Source organism: Lingula anatina, chromosome 2 (genome assembly GCF_051362555.1).
Source record: "Lingula anatina isolate TDL-2025a chromosome 2, LinAna3.0, whole genome shotgun sequence".
Classification (NCBI taxonomy): domain Eukaryota; kingdom Metazoa; phylum Brachiopoda; class Lingulata; order Lingulida; family Lingulidae; genus Lingula; species Lingula anatina.
The window spans coordinates 30310465-30323186 of NC_141768.1; the positions used below are offsets into that span (position 1 = coordinate 30310465).

The window sequence follows — 12722 nt, forward strand, 5'->3', positions numbered from 1 at the left end:
GGTTGTTTGTTCTGCCATGATACTGGCAGTCTCAGTTGTCCTGCCATGTTATTGGCAGTTAAGGTCATCCTGCCATGATGCTGGCAGTCCTGGTCGTCCTCCCATGACATTGGAAGTCATGGTAGTCCTGCCATGACATTGGCAGTCATTGTCGTCTTGCCATGACACTGGCAGTCCCGGTCGTCCTGCCATGACACTGGCAGTCTCGGTCGTCCTGCCATGACATTGGCAGTCTCGGTTGTCCTGCCATGACATTGGCAGTCCCGGTTGTCCTGCCATGACACTGGCAGTCTCGGTCGTCCTGCCATGACATTGGCAGTCTCGGTTGTCCTGCCATGACATTGGCAGTCCCGGTTGTCCTGCCATGACATTGGCAGTCCCGGTTGTCCTGCCATGACATTGGCAGTCTCGGTTGTCCTGCCATGACATTGGCAGTCCCGGTCGTCCTGCCATGACATTGGCAGTCCCGGTCGTCCTGCCATGACATTGGCAGTTTCGGTCGTCCTGCCATGACATTGGCAGTCTCGGTGGTCCTGCCATGTTCTGGCAGTCTCGGTGGTCCTGCCATGTTCTGGCAGTCTGGGTGGTCCTGCCATGTTCTGGCAGTCTCGGTGGTCCTGCCATGTTCTGGCAGTCTCGATGGTCCTGCTATGTTCTGGCAGTCTCGGCTGTCCTGCAATGATGATGGCAGTATTTGTGGTTCTCCTATGAAGCCGTTAGTCTCGGCTGCCCTCCCTTGATGCTGTGTTAAGTCCAATCCTATTCTCATTATTATACATGTAACCTGTAGAAAATATCATACTTTAACATGGTCTGAACACTGTCATTTTTGCAGCTGACATACAAGTTTATGTTACATGCAAGAGCAACCAGTCTGCAACAATCACTCCTATGGAGGATTGTCTTGCAGAGTTTTCGAGTAATGGATGAAAGTGAACATGTTGGCTTTAAATGATACTAAGGTCGAGTTGATATGGTTTACATCTACCCTCACCCAGGGCCGCAGTTATTATTGTGGACATATTTGCTGAGGCGTCCCTGTTATGTTTGGCCAGGAGGAAACAATTAATTCTGCACGCAGGCAGAAGGCTTTGTACTTGCTCTGCAGGACCTCAATGAGAGCTGGGCTTTGCGCCAATATGATTAACACTTGTTATGCAACCTGCCTTGTCTTGTCTGTCTGTTAAAGGGCTGTTTTATTGTCACAGATGAGAAATTCACTATCTTGATTACTGTCAAGGGGACTTTGCAGGGACTCGCTAAGTGACCATGCCTGAGTAGTTATGCAAACATTTACAAGCCATGTAATCATCCTTGAGATTTCAGTACAGGGTGACATCAGACCAAAATGATCGTCTACTTATCTAGAGACGTATCTGTGAATATCTGTGGAAAATCAATCTGTTGACCTCAGTGTTCATTCTAGGATGCGCCCTTGCGTCATTGGCGCAGAAAAAATTAGGTTGACGCAATTCCTAGAGTGAGCTGCGCCAACAAAATTCAAGAGAATTAACAGCAGCGCATTTTTGTGTTCTAAACGCGCTCTCCAATTCGGCAAATTCACGGCAAATTCACAAGTTTGATTGTTTACTCGACATCTCTTGACATCAAGATCTTATGTTCGACGTAACGAAGATATTCTTTGCTCGTCGCAGTTTTTAACAAATATCTTAATTTATGCTGACGTCATGCTTTTTATGCAAATCAGTGGCGATCACCCCTCCTTTCTTGAATCCCTGATAGGCTGAGATTAATTGTCCATGTAAATCAAATGATCAACACGTACATTGTACATGATGGCGGAGAAGAAGCTAAGTGTTATTTTAAGTTAAGGTCGATCCCAAAGATCACCCTAAAACGGATCAGAATAGTAGCGACGGAGACAATGATCATACACAGCAGACATTTCCACCGGAGAAGAGAGCTAAAGTAGATGTATGTGCTGCTGTCATGACTTCTGATACCGTGTCAACTAGCAATGCAACTTGAAGGTCATTCCAAAAAAAGTGGAGAGATACTTACAAGTGGCTTGTATAAGACAATAACGCAAACTTGATGTATTGCAGCTGATGTGTTGAAAAAAAGAAGGACAATATATTATTTCAAGGGACTAATAACTTTCGAACCAGTATCCTTATGCGCCATGAGACATCTAAAGACCACAAGCTTGCCATACAAGAAACGTCGGAATCAGCTCAAGCTAAACAGGCTTTTTGCAGAGCTTTAGAAGGTAAGATATTATTTTTTGTCAATATTTATTTGTAACACAGAGCATGAGCCAGCAAAGTGACACTAGTGTACGTTGTTGATTATCGTGACGGTCCCGGACCCACGTGTTGTAGTTATATTTGTGTAGGTTGAAGAACTCTCGAAAGTGCATTCCGGGATATCGCAATGCTGAACAACTATGTAAACAATGCGTTTGCTGCGTAGCATTGACACAGGGCGTTACGCTCATGTTTTTTCCCTGAACATTATTTTTTGTATATATATAGATAAAATTTTCACATTCATTTTTCATAATTTTAGTGTGTCGAGAGATTTGGTCTCTGTTCATGGTGATTAAGGGAAAAATAAAGTAAGGGATTGTGTGCTGGAGTAATGTTTGCAGGTACCTTCAACACTATTTAACATTTTATGCAGGTTATAATGTCCAAATTCAAATTTAAAGTAACGTTTATAAAACATTTTTAGGTAAAGATGGAGCAATCATGACAGCAATGAAGTCCGTGTACTGGCTAGTTCAAGAGGGCATAGCAATTTGAAAGTTTGGAAGCCTAATAGAGTTGCTACAGCACCTGGATTGCCCCAACCTTTCATACTTAGACCAAGGAGACAATGCAAAGTATAATTCTGATACAGCAGGGTGGGATATGGTTGTTGCTATTGCTGCCACAGTTGAGGAAGACTTGCTTCAGAAAATGAAGTCTTCACCATTTCTAACAATACTAGCAGACGAGAGCACTGATATAACAGTAACAAAAAAGTTGGTTATATGTGTCAGACTTTTAGATGATAACTTTGTTCCTTCTACCCACTTTGTAGCCGACATAAATGTCACAGATGGCAAGGGTGCCACAGTTGCAGTAGCTATCAAAGACTATCTTAAATCAAAGGAGATCCCCCTTAGTAAGATATATGGTTTTGGTTCTGATGGTGCAGCGAGCATGACCAGCATGGGAAATGGAGTTGCAGGCAGACTGCTTGCTGAAAATCCTGCGATGGTTCACATACACTGTATTGCCCACAGATTGGCTTTATGTACTAGCCAGGCAGCAAATGCTATAGACTATATGAAGGACTATCAATCAACTATTACCAGTATATTTTATTACTTTAAAGCATCATCTGTCAGGGTAAACAGAATCACAGCTATTTAGGAGCTGCTGGATGAACCTATTTTAAAGTGCAATGAAGTCCATGAGGTTCGATGGTTGCCCTACTACAAAGCAATAAAAACAATCTACAGGACTTATGGGTCATTAGTGTCCTATATGTCTGAAATGGGGGCAAGTGATGCCAAGGCAAAATGTTTTGCAAAGAAACTTTCACAATTCAGTTTTGTTTTTGTCACCCATATGCTTTTGTCCATCCTCAGCATTGTCACAGAGCTATGTTTACTCTTCCAAAAGAAAGATCTTGACCCAGCCTTGGTGGATGTTAACTTGAAGCATGCATTGAGAGAACTGCAAAAGCACAGGGACCATGCCACAAGTAGTGAAGGGTTGTCTGGTAAACCTGGCAGCTACATCGAGGAATTTCTCCTGAAGGTGGGAACAGGTCAACGTAAATTCTTCAGGGACCACCTTCTGACTTGTTGTCCTAATTATGAAAAACAATGCAAGGCAATTCAGTGTCAATTTATTGACAATCTCATTAACAACATAAATGCCAGATTTCCCCAGGAACACTTGGATATGGTAACAGCATTTGGGTATTTGAGCATGAGACCACTAAGCTTTTTGTCTGAGTCAGAAAGAGAAAATTGGGGTGAAGTCCCTATACAGAAACTTGCTAGCCATTATGGTAACATTATTGAACATCATGGGTCCAAATCAGTGCCAATAATAATTGAAAAACAAGGTATGAGTGAATGGTCTAAACTCGAAGAATTGGTTTTCAGAATGGGGTATGCGAGAGATGCCACCTGCAAACTGTGGAGCATTATCAAAACGCACCATAGTGAAGACTTTCCCAATTTGTTGAAGCTGGCTGCAATCTCCCTCATCCTTCCGATACATTCTTTGTAGGTATCAAAAAAGGGACAGATTCTCTTAGTGATTTTTATGTTTGTGATATCATTCAATCTGGTAGCTTTTTATGTGCTATTTCACCTTATATAATTAATTAAATTTCATGGTTTTTTTTATAAATTGAAGCCAAAAATGGTTTTAAAATCTTGTTTTAGTAAGATTTTGGTTATTGGTGAAAGAATCATCAACATATTTCAGTGTAATCTTATATTTGTAAACAAAATTTCGAGCGTGAAGTCTCTTATTTTAGAAAGTTGGGATAACCTATTGAATGTGAACCTGCAAGTCAAAATATTATTTTTATGATATAAAGTATTTTTCATCTCTGAATATTAAAACCACAGCAGTAAAACACGTGTTACATATTATTATTTAAAGATTTGAAAAAGGGCCCACTTCAAAATGTAATGACCCACTTCTTTTTATGGTAGGGGCCCTTTGTCCCATATTGAAACATTCCTAGAATGAATACTGTGCCCTGGTAGAGGGTAGTTTACATCAAGGTTCAAAGCAAATAGGAAAAATGCAGCAAATGCCAACATTTGCATAGATGTTCTTATAAAACCATCTAGTTCTGTAAAAGATCTGGTAGTTACCCTCAATGAAAATGGCACTGTGTGGGGAAGCATGTATCTGAATGTGTAAATCAGCATCTTATGCACATTGGAAAAGTAAGAAAAGTGTTTTATAACAGAACCACTGAAAAATTAGTAAATACATTTAAAAAAATCATCAAGATAAGATTACTGCAAGTCTCCTCTTTGGTACATGTGACTATCAGATTAAAAAAATTAATTACAAGTTATTCAAAACTCGGCTGCAAAACTGGTTTGTCAAATAAAGTGCAATAGTGCACATCATATAACTCCTATTCTGAAAGGATTACAATGGCTGCCATTGAAGCCATCCAGCTAGCAGTCTCAGTTGTCCCGCTATGTTCTGGAAGTTTCAGTTGTCCTGCCATGATGCTGGCAGTCACACTTGTCTTGCCATGTTTTGGCCGTCTCTGTTGTCCTGCCATGCTGCTTGCAGCCTTGGTTATCCTGTGATGCTCAAATTAGAAAACCAGTTCTATAGGATTATCTTTTTTTCATTAAATTTATAATATTTTTGAAATATTTTCATTTTTCTTATTCTGGCATTTTCAAAGTGTGTACTTGAACTCTCAATAGCCTGAACCTTTTGGTTGTTTCACATTTTATTAAAATCAGTTTTATCTGTTGTGCATTTTTCAGGGAGTGGTTACAAGGCAGCAAGAGAACTGGTATAGACCTGTCATTCAGGATTAATTAGTGATTCATGTCTACATGTAGATGTCTTACCAGTACACCTGTGGCAGAGTATCCCAGAATGGACCTTTTTCTGACAAAAAGGGCAGTTCTTTCGAACCCCTGAACCCCCCTGGCTACAGGCCTGCTACCTGACAGCAGCAGCCAGCAAACAAAGCCACGTGTTATCCTTTCCACCTAACTTAACTGCAGGCAATCCGTCAATAGAGAGTGCAGTGAAAAAATTACAAATGGTTTTAAATTAATATTTAATATGTAGTATGCATTTTCAACTGAGAACAAAATTATTAAAGGCATTTCTTCATCTGAATCATAAATGGTACCAGACAGTACCAGAAGCGATATACTGTTTATACTATACTGTTAATATTCCTGTTTACATTCCTCCAATGAAATGTAGATTATGTATTTGTAAAAAAACACATCAACTTATTAGCTCTTGGTAGTTTTCATGCAGCCTGGTTTTGGTTAAAATAAAAATTTTCCTCGTGTACTCTTAAATATGAATCTGTACTTAAGTGTGAAACTGAGTGATCCTGATGACCACAGTGTACAGCTCTTCATATCTTTTGTGATCTTATGTGGGCAGTTTGCCTCTATGACATATACTAGTATATATATATGAACAATGAACAGTTCACTTAATATTGTGATGCTCATATAGACCAATATATATCTTGATCATAAAGTTTGTTTATTGTTTACATTGCATAATTTAGTCTTTTACAAAGCATTTTTCTGTTTTTTTGTTTTTTTTTTGCTTGCAGTAATGAATAAACTTAGAATAGTTATCATTGAAAGGAACATATTGATGGTTGTTTTCTTTGTCATTTCCTGGGTAATGTATGAAATGGCAGTTTGCACTATTTAACACACATTGGTACTGTAGTGAAGATGTAGATGGCATCCTATTCAAATTGATTATTTTTTATACCACTTGGGTACAGTCTTCTGTTGAGCATTTTTGCAATTCGAGTGTTTAGAAACACTTCTGTGGATTTTTAGTTGATTTCTCTTTAACAATCTCCAAACAGTGAAGGGAAACATGGAAGGAAGCAATTATTGCAAGTATTTTTTGTTTGAAATGAAATGCAGTTTTAGTATAGCCCGGAGCCAGTGGCTCATATGACAGTTACTTAGGAAAATATTAGATTTGGCCTAATATTTGGCGGATAGCTCTAAGAAAAAATGGTGGGAGAAGAAGGCATTGAGACAGGTAAGATGTACATATGTTTATACAATGACCAGTTGATTTATATACTAATAAATTCAAAAAGACGATACAGCATATGCTTCAGTTACATCTTATACCCCAAAGGAATGTTCGTGTATCAATTTCACTGAGTATTTTCTGAAGTTACATTCGTCTTCCAAAATGGCTGCACACAAAGCGGCATTGTAACTGTGTTTTTTAATTGTGCCAAATGTAGATGGACTTTTTCCTTTGTCTGTTCAGGTTTTTCCATAGTGTGACATTCATTTTTGAACATATAAAATTTTTGAGCACTGACCAAACCTGTAACTTGGTGGTTTTCGATATTTCCAACGAGGTTTATATACTGACAGTCGATGAAAACGCATCAGAAAACTTTCTTGTACTTTTGTACTCTTGTACTTTTACCTAGAATTGATTCCAACCATATAAACGAGTACAGATGCACGTATTTGGTCAAAAGAGTGGGCTGACCACTCGGGTGTTTAAAATTTCCACTTTATTGATTTTGTGGTCAGCTGTTACAAAATTATGTGTTTTTCCTGTTTCGTGATTGGTGTGAATTAATCAGGTTCAATATATGGTGATTAATTAAGCCTATTTAAGGTAGTCACCAAATCCAGTATGACACATGCCAAAAAAAGTAATGTGATGCCACGTCTGACACTGGAAGAGCGACTGGGGATGCTGGAGGCTGGGCGGAACCAAAGAGATTTGATCACGTGACCTTGCATTTTAATGATCTTTTCTGATCTTTATTTCACCTTGTGTGACTGAATAATGGGTTATATTTCACACGAAAACTTATTTTCTTAATGTGCCAAAGGAACTTAAATGCTATTCGAAAAGTAAATGATGCGTTTTCATTGACTATCAGTATATTTAGCGTATACAGTACGTAATCAATCTTTTTTTTTTTTTTTTTTTTTAGTGCTAGAGTATCTGCTGGATGTGTCAACAAAACTGTGGTTCTTTAGTTAGGAGAACAGATCCTAATGCTTTTGAGAATATGGCATCGTACATTACATGTATGCATTGTTTTTTTGCCATAACTTTATTTTTGTCTTGCAAGTTGACTGCTATATATGCTCTCTTTCTCTCTCTTCACACACAAACTCACACACACACACACACACACACACACACACCTGCGTACACATGGCTTATTAGTTTGTGAAAGAAAATTGTTTCATGAAATAAAAACCTTATATTTGTAAAACTATTCCTTTGTTTTAAGTTACAAATGTTGTGTATTTTGTGAAACAAAATGTACCAGTACAATAATTAGTGTGGTAGTTGTGAACACTAATTTGTAGACATGTACCCCAGTATGTATTTTCTACCAGCTTTATTACCAAGATAGTGATTTATTATTTATATTGATTTTAGTGTGCGTGTTGTTGTGTGTGTGGAAAGACATTTGCAGTTAGAAAAGTGTTATGTTACTTTTTAATTTGATATTTTTCTAGGCTTGAAGAACATGAATGGGACCAGGATTAATCATTTTGCCATTCCTTGGCCTGCAATTATTATGACAGAAGCACCTATCATTTCCAAATGCTGTGTAGCATTGAGCACCGTCACAACCTCTGACATTCTTTTAAGAGATAGAAAATATTTTTGTGCTGTGCTAGCTGATGCTAATAATAATAATATTTATTGATCATCAGTATAACTAGTTTGTCATATTATTTTACGGGTAGGTTTGCACCATGCACCAAAAGTAGGGTATATTAAGTTTAATGTGCAAGCTTTTGCATACATGACGTGGCGTGTAGACAAAAATTATTCTTATAAAAATAAAAAAGTTATTTCAAATGCAAATATGGATTGGTACAGGAATAACTTGGTGTTGGTGAGAAAAGAACTGCTGACCTTGGGTAAATTTATAAAATATTATTTGTTAAAATTGGTCCTGTTTTTAAAAGTGGGTGGTGTGTTTGTTGGCTAACTGTATATGTACTGATCTAGATGTGTAAAATAAATCACCATATCAATGTTGCGAAAATAAAGCATAACACTTTTTGCCACAAATCTGCATGTATATTTGCAAAGCTTTAATCCCTGTTGGCTGTCACAATATTGATGCTTTGTTGACTCATGTTATAAAAGTTGCTCATATGTAAAAAATTTATAAATTGAGTCAATTGATAAAAAGTACTCATTTGTTTTTTGTCTTTTCATAAAAAGAAACTCATCAATCCGCCTCGTGTAATAGATAAATGCTTATTTACAAAGAAAAAAATGAGATAATTATATTTTCATTTTTCCCATTCTTCCTGTGCAAGTTTTGTTTGTCTATATAGACAATATTGTGCGAAGAATAATCCAAAACGAAGCTAGATTAGAATGTACTAAGTCAAAACGAGGCTGGCACATGGATATTGCAAGTACGACTTTTTCCTGCATACTCTGCTGTGAATTGATTTGTGCCAATGCTGGATGAAGGTAAAGTTCCTTACATGTTTACATTGACATGAAGCTGAATAAATTTGCCACAACTTGCTGTAATTTAAAATTCCGACCTGTTCTCTAAGAATGCAAGCACTGGAGATAAAGTTAAATTTCCGTACATAACGAAACTCTTATATCCTAAATAGCGAGATATTCCACCTTTTCTGACATCCTATAAATCACAAAAAAATTTCCCATTTCAAAAATCTATAACTTCCGGGTTTTTTTTTTTTTTAAACCACCTAGCGGCAGACCGGTGGGTCCCGGGCTGGTAATGTTTTTTTATATAAATTTTTAATGGTATACTTTTCTTAGCTTCAAAACATTTCAAGTATAAATGCTTCTGACACTACAATAGGCCTATTAATTCAATAATACTTATTTTTGAAGTGTATTTTTTCATTGCCAACAAATTACATTAGGCCCTACATGTTTTTAAACAGCTGCACTGGCTTTAAGTTAGAGCACCGGTCTTACTTTAAATTTAAGCTATTGTTCATACAATATTTTACCAGTCACCCAGTCCTTACTGTACTAAGTCCAAAAGTATTTTCTAAATGGTAACTTAAGATCATTTAATAAATAACTTCTTACACCATGTAAATAACCGAATTTGTCTTGAAATAATAGCAAAAAATACATCTTTTCTGTCAATATTGTTCTAACTCCCGGTTTTTATTATCAGTTCATGGTTTGTCATTCTTAATTTGCAGAGTATAATTTATCTTGATCTCCCAGTGTTAGTGTGTGTGTCGTTCAAATTCACAATATATTTAAATATGTGTACCACAGGCGGTACAAATAACCGCCAACCTCTGCATAGTTACTGTAGGCCTACTCCCGCTCCACCAAGCATTTTCCTCAGCTAGCCTATGGCCCAGAAGATATAATTATAAAGAGGGCCTTTTTTTAAAAAACCATATCGGTCAAAAAACATGTTATTCGTGATGAGACAAAAAAAAAAAAAAAAAAACTGAAGCAACTCTGCTTGTACCTATGTAAATTGTATCGAATTCCGGGCTGTTGTGCAAATGGACCAAATTTATCCAGAGTGGACATTTTCCCAGCAAACAGAGTTATTTCGAACAGCTCGACCCACCCCACCCCCACCCACCCAACTTGGCTACGAACCCGATTATGGGTACTGATACCTAAAATAGTTGAGATTCGGATTTTGTCTTCGGAAGGTGGAACATTAAGTTCAAAATAAACGTTATCTTATTCATTTATCTTTTCATCACCATCACTGGAGGATCCAGTTAAGGTGCAAATAACCTGCAGCTGACGTGTTAGCCTCTCTTCCTTTCTTTTCCTCTGGATTTTCCTGTAGTCAGTCCCCAAGAAGAACACCACAAGCGTCACAAATAACCTGGCAGCTAGTGTACATGTAGGCCTTGATCAGCTCCAGTGATTTCAGCCATCGCCCCTGTGGATATCCAAGCGCATTTTGGTTTTTGTCGCGAGTACCAAACATGAAATAAACGGTGTAATAACATAGGGATATTTGTTCTTAACTACAACATTTTCCTTTGAGTCAGGAGAGCGCTGGTGAACGAAGTGCTGCACATAGCTGCTACAAGGGAGGACTCTAGTCAAATGTTGCATTTTCTTAAATTAAAAGAAACATCTTGAAAAAACAAAGAATATTTTTAAGATTTGGCATTGACTCTTTGTATTTAGACCCCCTAAAAAAATACTGCAGGCAATGCCGAACTTTCTCCATTCTTAGTTCACACAGCTGTACTCGCCTAGTGTAGAAATGGCACATGAAATACAACTATGTACCTCACGTGGAGAAGGCCGTGGGGAGGGGCAGGGACGTGGGGAGGGGCAGGGACGTGGAGAAGGTCGTGGGGAAGGGCAGGGACGTGGAGAAGGCCGTGGGGAGGGGCAGGGACGTGGAGAAGGCCGTGGGGAGGGGCAGGGACTTGGAGAAGGCCCCGGGGAGGGGCGGGGTGCGGTCAATACACACTCTTTACATCAGGCTTTGAGTTTTTAATGATGGTAATGGGTCAGTCTTGGCTGTTTACATGTTTGTCGGACAATCCCTTCAAGACAACCCCCACCTTCTCAGAAAAAATACTCTGGTTTTGAATTATCTATATTATACATCTGTTTCATTAAAACATTTCTTGTTTATCCACCTCTGCCTGAAGACAGAATTTTATTAAAAACAGGCATTTATAATTTTTCTCAATATGATATTTTCATTCTCATTATTATATTCATTACAGGGGGAATGTCCGGGAGGGGGAGGGGGGGTCCTGATTACCTAGATAGATTTTTGAGCTCTAAGATTATCTAAAGACGAGGATGAATAAGAATATTTGAAGCTTTTTTTTTTCAAATAATACGTCCATGAAATTTTTGGGAAGACAAGGATTAAGAAATTTTAGTTAACTTATCAACTTTATCATTTATGACAGCAGTTTCAATAAAATTTTTGTGCAGCGTATGTGCAAATGAAGCGTTCCGCGTGTTTCGACAGTGATTTCCTTGGTAGATACACAGCGTGGTGAGCTGCCGAGTTCTATTAGTCTGTGGTTTGGGACAAGTTGAAGGCAGAATCCATGGACATGATCCCAGAGCTGCGGTTATCTGTCGCTGGGATCGTGAACTAAACGTTATCTGAAAAAGACATGGAAACAAAACTTACAATTCTGCTGATACACACCATTATTCAATCTTGCGTTTTAATTGATCTAGTTCGGTGTTTCGAATATTATATAGTATTGAAAATATGCAGTTTCGGACAAAGTTCACAATTTCACACCTGTTTTAATCCAGACACGAAGTCTATTTTTCGAGAAAAGAACACCAACCAATTTGTAAATATACATACAAATGAACAATCTGTTTTAATAAGGGTAATGTGCCATTAGTCTGCGGTGTTTCGCTTCTGATGATGTCTCAACCATGATTGTGACGGACTCCACAAATATCACCGAGTTGTGTTAGTGAAGGCTGAACGTAAGGCGAGAAGTGGGGGGCGGGGCGGGGGGGGGGGGGGGTACCTCCCTCTTGTGGTGTACGGCAGATAGCATGTGCGTGCATTTCAATGATTGGAGTGTTTGAAGGGGAATGTGGTGGGGTGGGGAGGATAACGGGGATGGATGTAGGAGAGAGGAAGGGAGACATACAAAAAGGTCAGTTCGTTACAACAGTCGACCTCACGGGGAACAGATATCCTCAAGCTGTCCCCGACAGCACGTTGAGTCTAAGAGATTTCTGGAAACTCACCTCAGCATACCTCTGGAACGATGTAAGTTGTAGAACCAGTAGGCCTACATGTAGTAGTTGTAGTACAGTGTAGTAGGACTATATGATGTAGTAGTAGTAGTAGTAGTAATAGTTGTAGTAGTAGTAGTACACCATGTAGTAGTAGTAGTAGTAGTAGCAGTAGTAGTAGTAGTTGTAGTTGTAGTATAGAAGACAATAATAATAATTACTGACAAAGGCTGTATATCAGTAATACTCACAAACACGTGGCTGTGAATACAATACAGTTAATGC

The 12722-nt window shown here is 38.4% G+C and overlaps 1 protein-coding gene across 2 annotated transcripts; it reads left to right on the forward strand.

Annotated features, from left to right (window-relative positions):
* The first annotated feature begins 351 nt into the window (after positions 1 to 351).
* Positions 352 to 8974, forward strand: LOC147763555 (uncharacterized protein C17orf113-like). Of its 2 annotated transcripts, XR_015332887.1 has the most exons (4): positions 352 to 2230; positions 2695 to 4246; positions 5489 to 6758; positions 8225 to 8974. XR_015332887.1 is itself a non-coding variant. In XM_087004813.1 (3 exons), the coding sequence occupies exons 2-3, from the start codon at positions 3495 to 3497 to the stop codon at positions 5544 to 5546; spliced, it is 810 nt and encodes a 269-aa protein (XP_086860939.1). In that variant the 5' UTR covers positions 352 to 2230; positions 2695 to 3494; the 3' UTR covers positions 5547 to 7977. The 2 variants fall into 2 exon arrangements, 1 of the variants encoding a protein (XP_086860939.1); XM_087004813.1 differs by lacking the exon at positions 8225 to 8974 and having other exon boundaries at positions 5489 to 7977.
* The last annotated feature ends 3748 nt before the right edge of the window (positions 8975 to 12722 follow it).

Coding starts and splice junctions, on each gene's coding strand:
- LOC147763555 (XM_087004813.1), top strand. CDS start 3,495: ATGTCTGAAATGGGGGCAAGTGATGCCAAGGCAAAATGTTTTGCAAAG. Junction 4,247..5,488: donor ATCCTTCCGATACATTCTTT/GTAGGTATCAAA, acceptor TGCATTTTTCAG/GGAGTGGTTACAAGGCAGCA.